The 22,862-nt window shown below is 36.8% G+C and overlaps 1 protein-coding gene across 1 annotated transcript in view; it reads left to right on the top strand.

The window, feature by feature from the left end:
- The window catches only part of ADAMTS2 (ADAM metallopeptidase with thrombospondin type 1 motif 2), a 240,732-nt gene that overhangs the window by 9,916 nt on the left and 207,954 nt on the right, over positions 1 to 22,862 (top strand). The window contains exons 3-5 of the mRNA XM_053956225.1: positions 2,893 to 2,979; positions 7,889 to 8,045; positions 9,793 to 9,846. Coding sequence (XP_053812200.1) covers positions 9,819 to 9,846 — 28 coding nt within the window. The 5' untranslated portion in view covers positions 2,893 to 2,979; positions 7,889 to 8,045; positions 9,793 to 9,818. The remainder of the gene's footprint in view (positions 1 to 2,892; positions 2,980 to 7,888; positions 8,046 to 9,792; positions 9,847 to 22,862) is intronic.

The following is a 22,862-nucleotide window of genomic DNA, read 5'->3' as shown; positions in this document are numbered from 1 at the left end:
ATTATTGACAGAATCAAAGGGAAACCTGAGCTTTTGGTTAATGCAGGTGTGCAGCTCAGCTTCACCATGTCTCTGTTATCAGCTCCCCTCACATTACAGGTTTGGCTAATTTCTTGTCAGGCCTTTCCATGCTTGATGGAAGCTTGAGTGGGTAGGTTAGATGTTAACAGTGAGATTTCTTAGTGATCTCTGACCAGAAATCCTTTGAAATATCTTCACTGATCCATCTGAGGGAATTAATCATATGTAAGCATGTCACCTTTGGAAACAGAACTGAAAAACACAGGGCTCTAGCCTAGTGGTTTAAACTAGTTTAAAGGGCCACTGGAGTGCTGCTGTTCTCCTTTTCCTGCTGTGTGTTCCCATTTCCTTACATAGCCCTGCTCCCCATCTGAGCTCCTGACAAGCCAGTGGCAGGTGAAAGCAGCAGGAAATGCAGGCTGGGGCTCTGTAGCACCCCAAGGCCATCTGCCTTCTTGTCACCTCCTCCCTCTGGCCAAACCCTATCCTCAGCTCCCTTGGCCACTGGCTTGCTGAGCCATTTCAGTGCACTGAGTTGGCAGAAAACTAATACAGCAAAAGTGAATAATTGTTCTGCTGACTTAATGCACTGAGAATGCTCATATTTTCCAAATTGTGTATTGGAAGAATCACTTCCTATATGGATGTCCTGTTCAACCCCCAATTTTCTGCCTGTCCTGAGTTCTTCACATGGCAGAGGCTCCACATAGCAGATTAGCAAAATGGATGACAGAGTTACTACTGGAGTGTTTTATCTTAAATATCCATTTTCCATCTTTTCTCAATCATAGGGACTCCTGGCATCATACCAACATAGGAAAAAAAAAAGGACCAGAAATAGAAAGAGGAATCATTGCTTTGGTAAATCCTAAAAGCTTCAAGTAACCAATGGATCAGAGACTTTGTGATTAGGGCTTGTATCTGAAGGAACCATCTTTAGATAAAGAGAATGTAGAGAAAACAGGATGTGGGTATAGACTGAAGGCTTGTACATGCACCAGCACAACCTCCCCAGAAACCGCCAAATTATTATTCTTTAATTTTTTTCTATTTAGATCCTCAGTTTATACTATTCCTGAGTCACGCATTCACCTTGAATGCTGATGATATTGTCATATAGGCAGATGTAACTTCCTCAAATACTGAGAAACAGAGCAACCAAGGAATCATGACAGAATTTTCAGCTAGGAAAAGAAAAAAAGAAGGGTCTAATAATGCCAAATGCATTTAGTGTGCTACAGGTGGCATTGTTAGAAATGCATACCATGGCTAATTTCTGTTGACACCTCACCTGATATAATACAGATCTCTTTAAACTATCTCACATAATCAAGAGAATTCCTTTTTCTACAGCAGACCTCCTTCTTAGGGGTGAACCTTAAAAGCACACAAAGATGAAAGCCACAGAATTGTGAAAGAGCCATAATTTATAATAACTTGGGTGGCAATAAAGAAGTGTAATGATGGCTTCAATGAAATAAAATTGAGATAGTTAATCTTTTTAGGTGGAACTTGTTTAAAATTTCCAGCAATGTGAAAGAAAGAGACCTCTAATTGAATTGCCACTTTGTGCAAGTGGGGAGGCAAAGACACCTGTGGTAGATAGCTGTGTTTTGTTAACAGAGTGGTAATTGGCATCCCACTGTTAAGATACAGTGTCTTGCCATCTTTCCTTTTCCTCTTTGGTCTAACAATTTCAGAAGATTTTACACATTGCCCTGACTGCTGTTGGAAATTGTTTTAGTATTAGTAACTATTAGTATTAGAAATAGAAATGGTGTTAGTTTTTGTATTAGTAATTATTAGTATTAGAAATAGAAATGGTGTTAGTATTAGTAACTGTAGCAAAATTTTCAGGACCTCTTTTAAAAAGCAAAAAAAAACCCCAAACCCTCATGTGAAAATGGCTCTATTGACTGAAGTGAGGAAGGAAAAATGTGAAGCTCAAATGTAGTATAAAGGCTTAAGTCAAAGAGTTTTGTTATTTTTCTAATAAACATAAACCAAACATGTTTGGTTTTTAAGTACAATAAGAGCAATAAAAAATCCCATCGTTCTCTGCCAATTATCACTTCAGGCTGTAATCTTGTCAGAATTCATAAGCTCCCAGTGCAGTATCCAGTACTGCCAGGAAATGTTGGTATTGATTCCCCTGAGTCAATGCTTTATAATGGTTGGGGGTGAGGCCACCCAAGGCTCTGTCACATAATCCTGAAGCCCTGCTTTGGTCTTTACCTGTGTCAGGGCCACCATATGCAGTCTGTAAATACAGAAGGAAAAGATTTTTTCTTCCACTGTATTATATTGGTGGGTAACCACTGCTGTTTTGGAACTCTCACAACAGGCTGACTTTTCAGGTGCATCTCCAAAAGTTCCAATTATGATGATTTTTGCCAGTCAGGCATCCCCTCCCAGGACCTCAGTGGTACTATTGGTGCTTTGTTTCTTAAAAATCCACTGCCACTTACAGGTAAAGGAGAAAATCTGGAGACACTGTGGAAGAAGATGAGTAAATGGGATTTAAAGGCAGTCCCATTTGTTGTATTTTAGTTGCAAACTGAAAAGTCAATGGAGGAGTTGCATGGTGTCAGAAAATAGTTGGTTTTGATTTTTGAAGAAAATGTTATGTTTATATGTATGAGAAAAAGTGCTTGATTAGAAAACTTCACAGTTTACTATTAAGTGATGCTGCTTTTTACTCATGAGGAGAAGCTTAATGGCTGAGACACTGCAGGGAAACTTAGATATTTGTTCTATTCCCAGGTCCTGGGTAGTTTATTTATGTTGTGACACATTGTTTATGATTCTAAACTTTGCCTTAGTGTTCTTTCTACAGAATGGTCACTCTCTTCCTTAATATTCTCTGTGTAGGCTGGAGGCTGTCTGGAGCAGGGACTTCTCACTGTATTACTAAATGCATGCATCATGCCTGACACAACCAGAGCTAATGTGGTTTGGGTAAGTAGATATATATTTAAAGCTACTGTTTTAAAAAAAATATTGTAAAGTGCTGCTGCTGAATTGGAGTGCTTCCAGTTAAAGTTACTTTTATGTCTGGTTGTAGAGAAAATGTTTCACAGTGAAAGCTATAAATTTTCATTAACCAAAACCAACTAAATTTGCCACAGGTTTCCAACTTCAGCTTATTATGCGTCTTTGAAAGTAAAGTATTTCTGTTATTTGTAGAGACTGAGCTGAAAATCCATAACTGCTCGAGAAATTATGTGGATATGACGGATCCCAGAATAAGAAAGATGGAGGGAAGGAAAGACCAAAATTTTGTCCTGAATAAACAGAATGTGAGAGAAGATTTTGAACTAATTTAAGACTGTAGGATAAAAGAGAAAATTCTATTTTTTCCCTTCTGTGACTGACATATGATTTCTTACCATTGTGCTCATATTTTATAAAACCCAATTAAAGAAATCAGTTTGATTCCTGATATAGTCATGGCCACTATTTTATCATAAATCCAGCTTTTTTCAGGCTAGCCTCTGGTTAATGCAGATACAAAAATAATACAACTATGGATCTAGATGCAAGCTAACTTTTTCAAAATAATTTCTGATAGAGATCTCTTTTCATTTGACTGTGACATTCTGTAGAGATTCCTAATTAGCTAAATCTCTTTTAAATTTCAGTTTTAGATCAGAATCAGAACAGTCAGTTGTTTGATTTCCCACTGGTAGGGAAGTGAGTGAGCAGCTCCATGGTGCTTAGTTGCCAGCTGGGGTTGAACCATGACAACTCATTATGTAAAACTTTTCTTCTAGAGCAGCTCTGAGATGCACTGAGCACAGAGTCCAAAGGGAAATATTTGCATTGTGCCTGAACTATCTCTGAAATTTATTAAACCTAGTTTTGTGATAGTTCGGAGGTAGTGCCTTGATCTGAACTTTGAAACTTAATCTTCAATTCTGCCTTTTTTATTTCTCTTCCTCCTTTATGTTCCCTAAGTGGGCAGAGGTGATGGTGTCATGATCACATTGCTGTCTTAACCAAAATTTATATTGCTTTATGAAGTGGAACTTCGCTGGCATTAATTAAAGATATGATCCCTGCTTGTTGAGAAGGAAAAAAAACCAAAACAACCAAGTGATTTGAGATCTTGCTAATCAAAGTTCCAATCTCTGCTGTGAATAATTGACATGAGATCCAAATTTCTGTAAAGTAGCTTTAATTTATACTTATGAAAAGGACAGAAGCCACAGGAAGCTGGTAAGAATTTGCTTTGAGAAATTTCCTCAGGTTAGGGGCCTTCTTCATGATAACAGTTGTGAGGCTTATTGTTACTTTAATTTAAAATTCCAGAAAACCTTTATATTTCAGGACAAATCAAATGTAACATGCATTGTCCTTAGGGACCATAGGAAGAAGAGATTGAACTGGGGCTTATAACAAATAGTAAGAAAAAAAAAATTCTCAGATGTTTCCCTGCACAGGTTAATAGATGTTCATCATTGGTATTAAGTCTTGCATTATGTCGGAGCCAGAGCAGGAGCTCACAACCTCCAGAACATCACTTCCTACTTCTTTTTTTCTGCTTGTTTGTCATCAGCATATTCCTTCCTTCATCTTCTTTCCTTGGCTCAGGAACTCATCTGACTCTTACCATGAGCTAATTCAGCTAAATCTGACTAAATGAGCAGAAAACTACAACCCTCCAAAAAAAAAAAAAAAAAAAAAAACCCACCACAAAAACCCCAACCAACCAGAACAAACACTGCTCCCCCCTGCTCCCAAACCCTCAGTTTTTTTCTGCTTAGTTGGAGAGTTGAACGATCTCACTAAAAGTCAAGTGAGTGGCAGAGACTGTGCAAGGATGAAAATATATAATTGAAGAGGGACCTATTCTCTCCATGGGAAATTATATCTCACTTCAGTTACAGGGCAGGAACTTCTGTTATTAAATTGAAAATCTAGGTGTAATCCTTTTTATTTTCTAGTGAGTCTCTCCTTCTTGCAGTTAAAAAACTTTTAAAATGTTACAATATGTATTAAAAAAAAAGTCAAATATTAGTTTGGAATGTTAATTTTTTTTTCTCTTTTTAGAAGACCACCAATACAAAAATCTCATATTTGTGAATCATGCAAGCTGCAATGACATTTTTGGTATCTGCTGCAGTCTGAGAAATCTGTTCTATAGGTGGAACTTAACAATTTACTTTTCTTTAGCTTATGCCTAATTTTTTTGATTTGAGTGATCTTGCTTAGGAATAAAATAGTCAGAATTTGTGCCTTGCCAACACAAAAAATTAGGCATCTCAGGAAATGCCATGTTCTCTTTTATTTTTTTTTTTTTATTAGTTCTCCTTCTACTGCTTTGACTTGTTAGTGACCAGTTCTGGTCATAGTTAGACCAGTCTGATTTCCATATCTCTGTCTGCACATACTTGACTTTGACTGTGACAGTTTCCTACCTGCTATACTGCAGAGTCTGGTGAAAATTCAGCTGCTGTGAGAAACATGTGGCACCAACACTCCGTGATGACTCAAGAGCTGGCAGGGAGCCCTTTAGTTTTGCTGAATAAGTTGTTACTCCTGAGTTTGAAATTTAATGGCTTATATTTTTGCTGGACAAACTTATACTATGATGTGAGAGATCTTATGGCTTGCTTTTAATTTTCACATTCTTTTACCTGTGACTTTTTGTGTTGTTTTATAGTATGTCTAAAATAAGAGTTTAAAAACAGGGGTCTCCTTTTCAGAATCTGAGAATCTTTCACACACCTCTTTTTCTGAGTTGTTTCTGACTACTACATTGAATTGTAAAGCATAAAAGAAAGAACCTGATGTTATTTTATTTTTTTTTAAATGATCATAATAGAAAGTATTATGAAATAAGAACAATTTTTGCTGGACTGAATTTCTGTCACAAAATTCCAAGATATTTCAGTCTTAAACAGGGCATTTTTTTTGGTACTACTTGTAGAAACACTACATTGTACAATATGAAATAAAAAACAAATTTCACAAGGTTTTACATTTTTCTTTACAGAGATACACTCAATTTTTATCTTAATCTTGAAATATTGTAACAACTCATGGGATTAGCTTAAAAAGACCTCAGTGTGCTGCTGCCTCCACATTTGCAAACGAAACTTAAGAAACCCAACCTGGGCTCGTTTTTTAAAATTTTTAATATAGTTCTGAGTATACAGTTCATTACTGTCACTAAAACACTCAGATTTTGCTTGACTTAAATGTCAGAAAATATTATTCAGGTGTAGAAGACACCAAAGATCACATCTAACTGTTCTATTGAATCTTAATTAGCAGGGAGACCATATAAAACTCAGAAGCTTCTGTGAACTAAGAAAACAACCCTGACATTCTCTGCTCAGTTCTGGATATTTGTTACTGACTTTGATCTCCGTGATAATCTCCAAAGACCCAGGATTCTGGCTTGCCTAAAAATTGGGTTTACTTTCAAACTTTGCTGTTAAGTCATTATTACCAAATAACTGGAGGGACTAGAACCTCATAAAAAGCATTTTGTATCCCATTACACGAGTTAGAGTTCAGGCAACAACATTACATAAAGCAAAGCTTGTTTCTTCTCTGCAACTCAGTTTACTTAGTGTTAAATAAATTCTGTGCATTGACACTCTGTCCTGTGTAGGTTTTATAAGAATCAGCAGGTTTTGTGCAGGTCCCATTATATTTAGACAATATCACAATATTTTTAAAAGATGTAGTAACCAAATATTTGTGGAAAGGCCTAATGCATCTTCACTTGAGATAAGACCACAGCCCACATCATAGACTCTTCTGGCAAGTGAAAAAAATGGATTTTTTCTTCTAGATTTTCTTCTTTGATATTTGTTCTTGGCAGGATTATTTCTAATTAGATTGTTCTTTTTCCCAGTCTCAGAAGAGACACCTACATTGCATGAACAAGCAGACTTTGTAGCTCGTGCATCTGAACTGCAGCTAATAAAGTGCACTGACACGGCAGCTAAATTTGCATTTTTAAGAAGTCCATTGTCACGACTAATTACATAATTTCCCTTTGTTATGTGAGAATGTTATGGGAGCAATCTGTGAAAGACTCTGCATCAAACTTCAGATTATTTGGACTTTTATTATGGTTAAGTTTATGAATTTGCAGTGTGATCTTGAAAAATATTTCAGATGCTCAGAAGCCTGAGGTGAGTTTTATTTGAGAGGGCCACATTAAATCTTCTCTCATACTTCTCTTGTAATTTAATTGGCACCATATTACCTGTATTATAAAAGATTATTGGGATATCAGTATCTGTATGTTTCTTCCTGACATTTCCACTGTTATGAAAAGCAAAGTTGAAATCTCATGTCAAAGAAGTTGGAAAATATGGTTGTGTTCATATTCAAACACAGGAAAAGCAACTCTAAGCCTGTTTTCTCATTTCTGCTTTGAATAAGTAAAAACCATTCCTGGTATTTTCTGGACAAGATATCTGCCAAGATCAATGAACTAATATACAGGTTTCTGTGATGTGCTGAAAAAGTAAATGCACCAGGGAACCTTTCTGAATATTTATGTAATGCCCCTGTTGCTATGCATTCTGTGGGAATGTTATGTGTGAGGACAAGTGGGATCAACACTTGGATGCTGAAAGTGATGCTTGGAGAGGATGAGATAATTTACCATTATGAAGTTGGGTTGGAAACCTTTTAGTTGGCTGCAGCACACAAGCCCTGCTTACTTTGTATTACTGAAGCCTGTGTTAATCACAAAGTTGTAAGCAGGTTTCAGTCAGTGTTCAGCTGGCATTTTTTATCCTTTTTTATCAATTTTTATCCATTTTTTAGAATGGAGCTGATACAAACTTGTAGTTTTCAGTCTGTAGGATGTTCTGAATTCCACATTTTGTTTTCATCGCAGGATATAAATCAGTGCACTTTCCAAAACAATTCTTAATGCAGCTTTGTTTAAACGGACACATTGCTGACAAAAATGATCTGTGATAGTCCAATATCAATTTTCCCATGGCTGCTTTGCTGTGTAGAACTTCATTCTGGTGTGTTCTGGGAAACTTCAGGTAAGTAACTGTGTGTCCTCTGTCCTTTGGGAAACAGAGTGATACCATTGTCACAAAACATACAGGACACTATGAACACTGTAAGTTTTACTTCTGAAGTTCAGTAACAATCTTGCCAATTTTACCTTTTGCTTTGCATTATTTATGTTTTCCTACATTTTGGATTGCATACTCCATTTAAAGGCCAAATCCCTTTATTTTCATAGCCATTTTTTCAATGTTTTCAGGAAAAACATGTTGAGGTGTAAATTTCAGACCATGACCTCACTCTGGTGGGTCTGCTTAAAAGCTGAAAGAAAAGAGATCTTGTCCCAGAACTCACTATCTCTGTGACATTATTCTGTGGCTCTTTTGACAGAGAATAGTCAGTCACACTGATTGTGTTAGATCTTACTTGGATTTATAGGTTATCAGTTGCTGTCTGGGCAAATCTTTCTGCAAAACCTGCTGAAAACTGCTGTGCCCAGTGTTTCTGTTACATTGTCAGGAGCAGCCCTTCAGTGACGTGGAAGTGTCTTGAAGCCCAAACTTCACAAGCTTACCTAGATGAAAATTATTTTATATTTTCTTTTTATAAAAGAATTATTTTCTTAATGATTCCTGTATTGGATAATGTGACTTATTTTAATGTTGGGAAATAGAAAAAAGAAAAAAAAAGAAGCTAGGCGGGCTGACTTCTATGAATTTGTGTTCCTAAGGCAATGATTTTCAATAATTTTTTTTTTTGTGACTATTGATTATTTTTTGGTTCTCATTGATAAATACTAAGGGAAAGGAAATAGTATGTGTTCATCTGGTGTGCAGGAAGTGTGGTTTGACACATCCAAGTGGCTTTTAGGATCCTTATAAATAATTACATTGGAGTTACTACAACTTAATTTTACTTTATTTAAGAAACAAGGCAAAATGTAGGTACTTATTAAATTGGCTTCCAAGAAAGAGGAAATGTAGGGCATATAAAAATATGTTACATTTAGAAATCCATATAAACATGACTTTTCATTATATTCATTGTTTTTCTGCTATAGCATATATGAATTTTTAAATTTTCTAATTTCTACCTTTTACACTGTTTCTAGACAAAGTCACTCTCTTGTAGTCTGTGACTATCAACTACTCCCTTCAAGAACAGATTATTGACCATTTTTTGAGTTTACTGTTGGTGAAGAAGCCATTTAAAATAATTTTAGCAGGATTGGCTAAAATCCATAAGTCACATGATATTTGAGCTTTTTATCTTATTGAATTCAGGAGCTGAAAGTGACATAGTAATGAAAAGTCAGAAGGGGGAGAAGTGGATCAATATATTGCTAAATTCTTATTGAAATTCTTATGCTTAGACTGTTCTGGGTGGTTTTATTTCTGCTTAACATTTGCTGAGTAAAAGTCATTGCCCTAGAGATGCAAGATTTATTGACACACAGAGATGAAAATGATTAGCTAAAAGGTTTCTGCACAAAGAGAATCAGAATCAGCTGAAGCACTACAGGGTGGCTCATATACAGGAGGCTGAGAAATTTCAAATAAGTTATTAATGTTCAAAGCTGAAAGCTGAGGTTGTTAATATTATACCAATTGTTTATTCTTTGCTTCCTTTGTAGGGACCATAAAATTCTGAAACATTTCAGCTATATATATAGGCTTATATATTCTATACACACACATTTTGCTTTTTAGAGTTCATAAAGGCTTTATTATGTTTCCATAGATTTATTTTCTAATTAAGTACATGGTTGTTTATTTATAGATACCAGCTTTTGAAGAATTGACTTTATGGAATTTTCCCGCAGTCCTGACAAAGGTAAAGCTCTATGACAATATATTCTGGTTCATTAGAAATCATGCACACTCATTTTTTATTTGATTTCATATGCCACATACTCAGCATCTTGGTACACCCTATTTAGCTTTTCAAACATCTGAAAGATGTCAGCATGATTTGGCTTACAGTGCACATGAGCCTGCCAGGAACACAAGGCAGAACCTCTGCTTTTTGGCCTAATGAAGAGCAGGTTTTGTCCTCAGACTTGACTTTCTCTTGACTTTGTACAGGCAGAGTATAGTAAAGCCTGGAAAGTTTAATCGTCAGACAGATCAAATTGAGTTACAGCGTGGTTCAGTGCTCTCAGAAGTGAAACATAGGGAAAATTCATCTTCTAACTAGGTGGCATTCAAAATCTTACTAAAGCTACCTAAAATCCCAGTGTCACCACATTTCTAGTGATAATCTCTAGTGGGCCACATTTTGCTTCCTTCATCCTGTTGCTGAACGGACTGTCACCCCCAGGAAATTTGTGCTACTCTGTAAAACCCTGCTGTGTCCTGCCCTGGGCTGCCAGCACAAGTGCTGGAGTTGGTTCTTCAGCCACAGGGCCTGGGATGAGCAGAGAAGGTGCTGGAAGCTGTGCCTGGTGCCCTGAGTCAGAGCGGGGCTGGAGCAAGGAGACATCTCCCTGTTGAGTCTTGACCAAAGGACAGGGCTTGATCTATCTTGCTGTTTCTTCTCATTAAAGCTGGAACATTCTAAGCAAAAAATACAAAATAAAAAAGATTAAATACAACTCACAATTCAGAGAAAATGAGATGAGAGATCACTGAACACCAGACAAACCTGGAAGTATTGAATAATTATATATACTCTTGGAGGCAATGTTGTATGAAATTTAATTCTAGGTTTCTCACAGGTTTTAAAACTCTGAGCAGGTTTTATTTTGAAATAGAAATGATTAAATATAATTTTTCAATAGTTTTACATGATTAATGTAACAGGCTGATTTTCCTTTGAGTACATCATAAATACCATTCACATTGGTGTGCTATATATGGAAAGCTTTATTGCTGCAGCACTTTATGAAATTATTCTTTGGAAATTATAGATATTCAATGAATAATTCAAGGGAAAGAATAAAACAAAATCTAATAAACTCTGCGTATGACTGAACTTTGACATTATTACAGTAAATGTGTATACGCAAACCTCGCTGTTATTGTGGAAAAATGATCCAAGTAGAGACTGACTTTTGTAAGAAGAGATGTTTCCACACTTTAATTATCAGAGTAGAAACGTGACAATTATTAAGTAATTGATAACCTGAACACCAATCACGCTTTCTTCTCTTTCCAGAGAAGTGAAGAGCAAAAGACATAAAAGATATAAAAGATAAACTGTTGAGGAAATACTGGAATTTTGCCTGGGGTTCCAAGCATTGTAACATTTTCTGTAAGTCTAAAATACTCCTGTAAATCAGAAAATTAAAAACCTTGTGGGAAGTCACATTTAAGAGGAGTATGCCAAAAAATGCCTGTACCCTTTTCTCCCTTCTCTACTTTGGGGAAACTACAGGGGTGAGGCAGAGGAGGTTACAACAGGTAGGGAGTGGAGGTGAGGAGAATGGTGTGGTCTTGACTAAGCTGGGAAAAACTGGGACAAGTAATGAGAGGACTGAACAGGTACCATCTTGGCGCTATTTTTTTGTGTACAGCTGCAACCCAGTTTCCTGCCCATACTTAATACTGTGCTGTGGAAAATAGTTCATAAGCTGTTTAAGATGTGCTTTAGGCTGGTATGAAGTGTCCCAGCCATGAACATCTTGTTTAACTCCTTACAGGAGCCTTGAGTAACTAGAAAGTGCACAGAAGGATACCCCAAAAGCCTCTCACAAGTTTTTACAGTCTCACCATCCTAAAGGACAATGGAGCAGGGCAAGAGAGGGGCATTTCCTTTTCAAAAGGGTTAAAGCTGATTTAGCACCATACTCTTATGTGCCCTGAGGATTTTGTGCTCTCTCCCTTCCTCACTGCAGAGGTGTCGTCTAGAGCTTGACCTCCTGGCTTAGCATAGAGGGGATATGAATGTCTGCAGTAGCTTCATGTTATACACTGACCTTAGAGACATTTTTAGGCAAAAACCCCCCATCACTTCAATGGTCCTTGAGCCTGGGAAAAGGACAGAGTCCAAATAAAGCTCACCCTGTATTTCAAACAGATGCAGCAGTTTCAGACATTTGTTAAGAAAATAAAGGCTTGTAGCTCCCCTCCCTGAAATTTCCTACAAATATGTCAAATTTTCCTATTTTTTTTTTTTTTTTGTCTATAACATGGCAGCAATTCTTTAGTGACTGTAAATCAAAGTAACACCACAGATTTTAAGGGCAGTATATGGATTTATTCCAACTGGTGGGCTTGTGAGTAACTTCAGTGGTCCCAGGGAGATTTATGTTAACTGGAAGATCTGATCCACTGATTTCAGTGGAGCTGTCCAACTCTCTCCAGGTGAAGAGGTGCCTACATCCTACTACAAATTTGTCAAACTAAAAAAAGTGATCACAAGACACAGAAAAAACAATGTGAATTTGACGTGTTGATGACAGTCATGGAGTTTCCTTAAGCTGAATGGATCTTTAGGTGTGGAACTGAGTCTTGCTTTCTCCCCACTGTAGATCCCAGCTCTTCACTTTGTCTTCAACTTGAATCAAATGAACAATCTGACTGCAGCTGGACCAGGCATATGCCATGGGACTGTGATGTTGCTGAAGTCCCTCCACTGAAAACAATTGACAGAGTTCTCTAAAACTAATGTAAATGAGAGTAGGATCAAGTCTTTTTTCTGGTAGTGTTTGTTTGCATTAGAGAAGGGAAAAAAGAGGGAATGGTGAAAAAACAGGTAACAAGTGTTCATATTTGCCTGGAAAAGGCACTCGTGCTTCTTTGGAATTGCCTCCTGATTTGTTATGAAACTCTAAAATTTTTAATTTTAGTTCAGTTTCATGACTAATCACAGTTTGACAAATATGGAAATTCATAAGTGTGGGGGAATTGATGTGCAGTAGTTTTTGTTCTTTCCTCTGTTCAGTTTGAGGATCTGCATGTTGATGTATTTATTTTGAATTGATGTTTATTTCAGTAAGCTGAGGGATTTGTTATGATTATTATGGAAGGGCCTGGTATATATGTAAATGAAATGCAAAGAAGTAGGAGAAAGCAACTAATATGCTATTGGAATTTGAGGATAAGTTATCTTGATCAAAGCTTCTAGATAAATATTATTCCACATAGCAAACCTGTTTCCTCCTTGTCTTAATGAATTCTTGTATTGTAAATTTGTGTAAGCGAAATTGATTTGGAACACCAACATTAGTTTAGTCAGTCAGTTTATATGTTACTGGAATATTTTCAGTTGCAAGCAGGGTAACAAATGTCCACCTTATTTTTAAGGAATTTAGGGAAACAATATTCTTGTCAATGTGTGGTGACTGGGTGAAGATCTGGGTGCAACTAATTTTTGTTTCAATTTATTTTGCTTGCAAGGATTTTACTTATCTAAACTGCATAGAAATGTGGTTTTAGGAGACTTGGTTCTTTATATATAATATAGGGAAAGTGCTTTTTTTGTTTGAAGAAAACTTGTTTCATTGTGAGTTACTTTGATACTTGCAGTGTAAACAACACACAGTGGGATCAGTTATCAAAAAGGTGACTTTCTAATTCAAGTTAAAGGCTGAAATGATGAATTTCACATCTGTTAAATAGACTTAATTTCTGGTGACATTATAAACTGAAAAGGGCAACCAGCTCCTTCTTCATCACATACAGATCTCTCCAAACAGATTACAATTTAGAATGTGTTCAGAACTGAAGGTAAAACTGCTGAATGATCTGAAGAATGCAACTACCCTGTTAGGGGAATGTTTGCTGACTTTTTAGGATTTTGGCTCACTTTCTTGACCGATGTTGCTGGATGCAGTTTTACTGTTGTAGAGATGGGCAGATATTTGGTATCAGTAAATATCTACAGTAACTTGCATTATATGACACCTGGTAAGAGTCAGTCTCCTGTTCTGATATGTTCATCCACTGTGTGGTTGAAGGATGTGAACATGAAAAACATACATTCATCATAATTTATGATTAATATGTCCTATGAAGGACACAGTCAAATTTCTTATGTCAGGGTGGGCTGTGGAATTATTGCCAGTGTACACTCTCAAGGAAGCATTGACAAGTTATAGCTTTATACATTATATAGCATTTATACATCTGTGTCCAAGGTGCAAGAAAAAATTTGGAGAATCAAGTTTGTAATGCAGCTTTTCTGAGGGTGCTGCACAATGACATTCCTGCAGCTTTGATGCATTCTGTAACAACTACTTTGCAACAGGACTTCCTAGTGCTGTATGATTTCTTTTCATGGTAATCTGCCCCATCTGTTTCACAGACACATTTTTAGTCCATTTCCCTCCAAACCCCTTTTCTTTCTTCAAGGCAGTGAGCATATATCTATTATTTGTACTTATCTGATGAGTCTGTTATAGTATTCATCTAATAATTTCCCTTTCTTTTTATTGCTTGTGAATTGTGAGATATATTCTAACTTTACAGCTAAAATTAATTTGGAAGATTGTTTTCATAGCTGATTATTTTAATATTCATTTCTGAACTATAATTTATGTGCTACTAGTTGAAATACTTTGTCATGGATACATTTCCAAATCTTTCATTTAGTGATATTTTCAAAGACATTACAATTGTTCCAAAGCTTTCTAGCAGAAAAATACACTTATGGAATAGGCCTAGGCCATTTGTTTATCTTGTGGTTTTCATAATCTGTACCAGCTCTGGTCTACATTTTCAGAGAAGTTTTTTTCTCTTCCAAAAAGACACTGTTTGTTTTATGTAAGACCCAGCTCTTGACTCTGAACCACTGCAAATTAGCAAGGTGGCATCTGTGGAACAACCACACCTCCTCCTCAGTGGAACAACCACACCTCCTCTCAACTGTCACCAATTCTCTGAACCTGAGGAAGAAGAGGTCAGGAAAACATGGCTGTAAAGGCACCACACCTTGACCCTTCCAGAACTGCATAACTGAGAAGCATAAAAAGAATTTATGGTATAAATGCTCTTTTTGAAACATTTCTACTAGATAGAAATACACTGCAAAATCAGAGCTAAGAAAAGGACAGAAAGAAGTACTCACTTACAGAGGCTGACTTGTTTTCCAGCATTGTTATTTTGTAGTCCTTCCACTTCATCTGACAATTTTCTTGTGAGTTATAACATAACTCTCCATCCTCACAATTCCTTTTGTAAATACCATAATTGACTACCATTCAGAAAAATGTTATTTCTTCTTGACTTATGTTCTAAAGGGCTCAATCATGGGCTTTGCTCTGATAGAGAACTGGCTTCAAGCTGCTTTGAAGATTGCAGCACAATCCCAACATTTTGAAAACAAGGATTCAACAATATTCTAATATCACTTACTATGTGAATAGTAGGAATGTGCTGAGATCTTTGTTCCTTTTGAGAGAGGGAATGTCAGCAATGGGAAAATCTGAGGGGCCAAATCTTTAGCATTGTAATACTTTGATAATTTCTTCCTTCCATTTTTTTCCTTCTCCTGAGGTTATTAGTTCTGTCTTTTACCTTGCACTTGTGCCCTGTACATTTTAATTAAAATCCTTTTCCCAGAATAGAAGGGAAATGATAAGTATGAAATTTTAATGAAATGCTTATTTTTATGAAATATTTATACTTTTCCATTCTAGTAAACATTTTTCATTGTCATTTTAGGACAGCAGGTGCTTGAAGGGCTTTTGTTTTGTATTTTCAATGAAAGTTTGATGTTATTTGATGTAAATATCTTCTGACAAGCTAAGGGTATCGCTGGGTCATAGCAAAGGTAGTCACCCAGAGGACAGATTCACTGAGGTGTGCTGTCAGACTCATTTTCCATGCAGCCAGTCATTTAATAGGCAAGATGGTATCACTCCTGTTTAATAAAATGAGATTTACATTGGAGAACCAACAAAGAACCTTGCAGAGTTTGACATTTACTGTTAGACAGAGAGAAGAGTGATGCAGTTGCTAATGACTGTGTTGTCACCAGGTGTCTAAGAATCAAACATTATGGCAACAGGTTTTTTACTCAGTCCTAATGATTCTGTTTCAACAGTGAATCGATGGGCAAAACAGAAGCTAATGTCCTGTTCAGGTGTACCTTTAGCCCCACAGAGCTTATTTCTGAGAAAATCTCTGTTTTCTGAGTACTTTATAGCCCATTTTAAGTATCCACTTACATGTCTAGGAGGAGCAAGAGGGTTTTGATGTAGAATGCAATGTGGCAAATGATTTCAGAGGGCCAGCTGATGGGAAGATGGAGTCTAGTAACCAGTCCCATTCCTTGAGTTCCATCCTCATGGTTTATGAATAGAAGGACCTTCACACTGTTTGTCCCGTATATTATCATTAAAAAACCGAAAAGTTAAACTTGACCAAGGCAGAGATTTTCTGTCCACGTTGTACTGGATTGCAAACAGTATGTTTTATGTTTTGAGTTGGTGCCATCCATGGAGGTGCACTGGAGTTTGTCACACACGGGGACTGCAGCATGTGTTTGACCCTCAGAGCTCTGAGACAGAATCTGTTTTGTATAAGCAGCCCTGCTAGTGAGGTCTGGCACGTGGCTCTCTCTCCTTCAGGCAGGTCTGGCTGCTCAGTTCCCCAAGCACTAAGTGTGATTCTCTCATTTATCTGTCTTCGCTGGCTCTCAGAACCTGCCATGCCTTCTACCATCTCAGCAGCCTCAGCCTCCCTTGCAGCTGTTCTCAATAGCACCCAGCAGTAATAGAAGGGATGGCTGAGTACAGACAGACAGAAAATTCATCTTCTGTAGGATTTTTTTGTGTTCAGTAAGAAAGAACACTATGGAGCATTGAGCCAGTATGGCTCCAAAATGGAAAGTCACAGAGTACTGCGACCAAAAGAAGGGTTGCTACTCTGATCAGGAATAAATAAACTGGGGAGATGCTCTGTGGGACCAAAGCAGAGGTAAGACATGTATCATCTAAGATGTTTTCTCCTTAAAAGCACTGGATTTCTTCTGATCCAGAACAAAGTGTGAAGTTCTGGGTTCTTACCCACTTTAGCAAATATTCATCCAAGCTCGTGCCAGATCTGAAGTCTTCAGCCATGAGATTGCTCTCAAATTCTCATAAAATGCATTGGTTTTTCTTTCTCATCATATCATATCATGTCATATCATATCAAGACAGTGCAAATATCAATGCCATTTAATGAGCTGTAATGGCAGCTCATTCGTTCCAGGCAATAACTTTTTATTTAGCTCTAAAATGCAAAGATTAATATTAGAATGATAACTTCATCTGATTATTATTTTTAAGCTGTTTTATGGACATTGTATTACTAAATTGTATTTGTTCTTTTTCTTCTCCTTGCAAGCAGTTTCCCTAATATTAAATCTTCCAACATCCTGCATCCTTTCTATCAGGGTGTGCTGTTGCTGAGCAACACCAGATTTGCTCTTTAAAATTATCCAGGTTTCTTTAGCCAGCTTTGTGAGTTGGTGCAGCAGGGAAGCAGTAATATGTCTAAATGCTTTAAAAATATACATACTTTTAATTCAAACTATTTATTAATGTTTCTTGTCTTTGGGCCACCATACATGGGTATGTGGCTATACATTTAAAAATAATACAGTTTCACATAGTTTTTAAATTCTGCCATGAGGATTTTTGTAATTATATAACCGTACTTGTATAACATACATTAACTCTTTATACATAGGTGCTAGAAGAGAGAAAAATTAAAACATACATGTACTTTGGAAAGTTCTTATAAGAGACACTATTAACTGATTTTTTTCCCCTAAGTCATATATATTTCAGCTTAACTATCTAGATGGCCATAAAAGTTGCCAAAATCTTTCTTTTGACTTTATAATTGAGTGTTGGAGGAGCTATTTTCCTGTAGATTAAGTGGAATTAACTATTTCAATGCAGACCCTGATATAGGACCATGTATGTTTCAAATGCTTTATTCTTTAGTGTCAATTTTTAATTACAAAAGCAAAACTTTCATTACTTACTTTATTGAACTATTCCTGTGAATATGACCATTACTAGCAAGGTGATAAAACATGTGTGTAATATTTGCACATGTGGCCACCATCTGATTAGAGGGGTTGCAAAGCAGGAGAGCGGCTGAGGTCTTGCTTACCTGGTGGAAGCTCAGACTGCTAAGAACCCTGGTGAAAATTGGAAACCTCAGCCTCAGCAGAGGATTGTCAGTGCCTTTCAGCTCCTATGCCATAGCACAGGAATGCTTTGGAGACAGGAACCTTGAGCATCTGAGCTGTGTACCAGGAGCTGAGTCTGTGTGAAGCATGTTCTTCCCTGTGTTCAGCAGAAAGTAATGCTAGCCTGAGTTCAGACTGTTAGAACAAGGCACTGAGAGAACAAACCAGTGGCAATAAGTTTGGAAATGGAGCTGCACTTTCAGGCACAGAAAGGAAGAGACTGGGCTGCAACTTCACACCTGCTTTCAGCGGATTTTCAGCTTGCTGTTACTAAACAGAGCAATATTTTCAGTCCCTGCCCTTCATCCTCAGCAGCATATGTTCACTGTTCTCCAGAGCTGGTGCTTGTAGAGTTCTGGAATGAGTTATATCAGGGAGCTTATTTGACTAAAAATGAATATTCAAGAGGGTCTTGCTGGTTTGGTTTGCAGTTGCATCAGTTTCTGTGTCAGACTCACTGTGCAACCATGTGAGAGCTAAAGGCAGGGTTAGTGAGGGAATGAAAAGGAGCAGTTTCAGAGAGAGGTGAATTTAGAAGTCCCCCATTTCCCTGACAGACTGGGTTTATGCTGGATTAAAGCAGCTGTGTAACCATGGCCACAGATCTCCTAGGATAGCTAAAGGGTTTTACAGGTGCTCTCTGTGCTTTTCTGTAAATACCTGCTTTGCAGAGGAATAGTGCAAGAACCGTGTGTGTGCATCCAAAGGTTTATGGGACTTCTTTGCTGTTTGTGTGATATATGAAGAGGGAGTTCTGGGAAGATACTTTTGCATAAACCAGCAGTGTAGCCATCAGCTGAATGTCTAAGTGGAAGAATCTTGCCTATTCTCCATCATAGCTTCCTTCCTATTGACTCTCACGTGCTCAAGTCAATTTAACGATTAGAGATCAATCTTAAATTAAAAGCAGAGAATATCCAACCCCTGGAAGATGAAAAGAAGGAGGCAGTTGAATACACATGCAGAACACAGACAGCTAGAACAAATCCTCTGGCAGCCATTGCAGAGGAGGCAAGGAAGAAAAGCACAGCAAATAATGATCTGAAAATGTTGATTACCACATTTTTAAAGATGTGAGAGCTCCTTGAAAGTGTTGACCCAAGCAATGATTACACCTAAGAGAAACAAAAGGTAATTACTTAGGAGATAATAAATCCAAGAAGGAAGGCAAAAGTAGTATCAGGGGAAAGTGTTAAAATGTTGTGCAAAGGATGAAAGGATATTTTAAGTCCAGATGTTCCTTTATGAATTTATGGGAAATGAGCCTGCATTTGAATAGTACTTTGAAAGCTCTCCAAGGAGAAAAAAAAAGGGCATTTTAAAATTCTGTAATTCTAATATAGCTGGGAGAAGTCTTTTTATTAATCAGCTCTCAAAAGGATGTTCTCAGATACAACTTTATATTTCTCTTTAAGAATCTCATTTCCAGCAATGTTTGCAAAAAGAGTTGGCTGCACTTAGATTGTTGATATACTTGGACCACAATTTATGACACTAACAGGCAATATCTGGATGTGCTTTTTTTGTTGTGCTCTGCATGTGGTTACTCACCTGTCTCCCATCTCTTTGCATGGATGATAAGCTCTCTCTGGACAGAGATAATTTTTGATTCTGTGCTGCTACACACGTTGTGTGTCTGGGTCCCAGCCCTTGGCTATGAATCCTACTTTGTGTCACAACATGGATAATGCCATTCAAATACCACTAAACTTTGCCATGCTTCAAAGTCTTCTGGCCTCTAACCTGTGCCCATAACAGTGAATTTCTGCTGCCATTTCTGAAGTAAGTTTGGTTGCTTTGGACTCCTGACCCTCCCTGACCCAATTTATCAAACTGAGTGACAGTAATTCTATTAAATTGAACAGGGAGTTGGAGAAGAGAAATAGACTAAGAAGAGAACCACATGGGCTCAAAAAGTATTAAAACAAAGAAAATATCTCAATGTTCGTCACTTAAAAACCCCCAAACCCTAAGATTTTTTAGTTAATCTCTTTATAAGGTATTAAACAAGCAGATGCTATGTGCTTTGCTGCATCATAGCAGCATGAAAGGAAAATAATAAAAAAAATACATAAATCCATGCAGTGGACATGAGAAGTGACATTGGGTATGTTCCTCAGGATGAAAGACAAAATTAAGTATACTATCCACATTCTAAAATTTACAAGTCACCTTCTATTAAGATTCCTTCTTAGTAGAGCATTGGAGGTATTTGCATGTGGCCAAAGTCTCTGGCAGCACCTTTCAAAAGCTGGCAATTTTCTTGCTGCCATTGGTTTACATTTTCACATTACCAGCATAAAAAGCCTGGAAGGAAGACCATGGCCAGTTAATTAAGTGGAAGAGTTAGCTGAAGGTGGAGGAAAAGTGGGTTTGATAAATGAGGTTGTTGTTTACTCAGTAGTTAAAGGGAATTGAAGCTTCTGGCACCCTGATGCTCAGCCCTCTGCAGGTCAGAAGAGCAGCTCACCAGTTTGGTGTAGTGTGCTTCAGTTCTTATGAAATCAAATTAGATCCACTCAGATAAGTGAACTTATGCTTAACTTAAATCATATTGCAAAGCATTGAAGAAAACATTTTTCCCCAATTACATGAAAATGAAGCTAGCAAAAGTCTTGAGGGATGAAGAATATTTTAATGATAAGCTTGATATTTCAAGATCTTTAATTTCAGTTTTCCAAAGTCACAAGTAGCCATGAATGCTGCACATCATTATCTAAAACAAATACTTCATGATTTCCCTAAGCACAGTCTGGAAATAATGATCAGTTGCCGCCTACAGAAGATAACAAACAACAAATACTGCACTGTAAAAAGAATGAAATTTTGCATTGAAGCGCTTACCCTATGCCTCTTTTAATTTGCACATTATTCAGATGGTATCTAACAGAGTATTTATTTATATACCAAAAGTTAAACTCATTAAAAAGCACCACCACACATGCAACTCAAGATGTATATTTATTTTCCAAAATCTCATTAAGCTCAGGTACTTCTTCTACATTTCCTTTCATAATAATGAAGCACATACAGAGTTTCTGCTAACACTGAATGAGGAATTTTTAAAACCATGTGTACAATTCTTAGAGGCAAATCTGTTAGGACAAATGTATTCTGCCTCCCTTCCTACTTTTGACTTTGTGATGTGCCAAGGACTTCCTTCAACACCTTGCCTGGTCCCCTTCTTCAGATACACTTTACTACCACTTAACTTCAAATACTTAACTATAATAGAACTGGATATTATTAGTAATTGGAAGGGAGCATGAGAAACAATAACAAAGGCTTCAAAGTATAAAGTTTCCTCTTAATGTGGAATGTTTTGGGTTTTTTTTATAATTAAAAACAGCACTACATCACAGAAAGACAATTTGGATTTTGTCAGTCAAGTTATTCCCCTGGCAACATCATCATTTTATCACCCTGCCAGGAATATGTGAATCTGTCCACACATGTCAGTAATTCCTTGGTAGTAAACCTGTATTCACTGGTACATATTCTATAGAATCTATAGGTTCTATATTTATAGAATATATAAATATAGGAAAATAGATAACATTTACAACAAATAAATAAATAAATAAATATTATATGAATATTAAAAACCCGGACAAACACCCCACTATCTATTAGCAATTGAAAAAATGTATGAACTTTACATAACAGGCTTATCTAAATGCTTTGGCCTATCCTCAAAAGTTTCTCATTTTTCAAAGTTGTTTTCAACTGGAATGACATTTTGAATTCCTCCTAGTATGAGTAATTGGACTAAAGCCTGGCAAGTATTTGTTACACTGAAAAAAAGATTTTAAAAAAGGTGCAACTTCCAGTGTTTTTTTTTTTTTTTTTCTTTTTATCCCTCCTCTTTTTCCTGAAAGGTTCTGTAATTTAATACAAAGAACAACATCAAAAGAAAAAAGTTAAATCTATCCTCTCTCCTCATTTTTAGGGACTTGTTAATGTGACAGTGATATTTATTTTTGGCTTTTTGAATTCTCTGCAGGTTCACCTTACGTTCATTTATGAAATAGTCTTTTGAAGAGATGTTCAAAATTGAGATGTTTAATGGAAATATGTGATTAACACCCAAGCTTACCCGAAATGTCCTGGGAAAAAAATCTATTGTCTGTAACTGTGATTAAAGTATCTCTGTAAGTTCTATAGCCAAGTTTGCCAGCTTCTTTATAGTTCAGTCTCCATTGCAGGGGGAGAGCAGGGGATTAAGGAGTGGGAGTTACACTTCTTTATTTTCATTATTGTAATAAAAGATAAGTATTGTTTAATAAGTATGTGAGGATGAATTCAGCAGTAGGGCTTGAAGACTAATGAAAACATTAACTTTATAATCTTCCTAGAATTGCCATTTCCATAATCCAAGAATATTCCACTTAATCAGAACCATTATGGCAGTTCCTGATTCTCTTTTCCCAGGGGTAGTACCACAACCTGACATCACTGCCAGAGAAGTCATGGAAAAAGTTGTCATTGTGTAACATGAATGTCCCTTCTCGTGCCCAGCCCAACATCTGTGCAGATGTGATGAAAGTGAATTATATAGAACATGATGAGGCACCAGAATATTAACTGAGGAGGGGCCTGTTACAGTCAGAGATGTCTCTGCTCCTTGATATTTTACTCTGTACCAGAATAAGGTGACTAAATTTCACAAAGATATCAGCCTTTGGTAAGGACTTGGTGTGCAGTGCTCGTAACCTTTGTTT

This window comes from Vidua chalybeata, chromosome 15 (assembly GCF_026979565.1).
Source record: "Vidua chalybeata isolate OUT-0048 chromosome 15, bVidCha1 merged haplotype, whole genome shotgun sequence".
NCBI lineage: Eukaryota > Metazoa > Chordata > Aves > Passeriformes > Viduidae > Vidua > Vidua chalybeata.
This window is presented reverse-complemented; position numbering and strand designations above follow the sequence as displayed.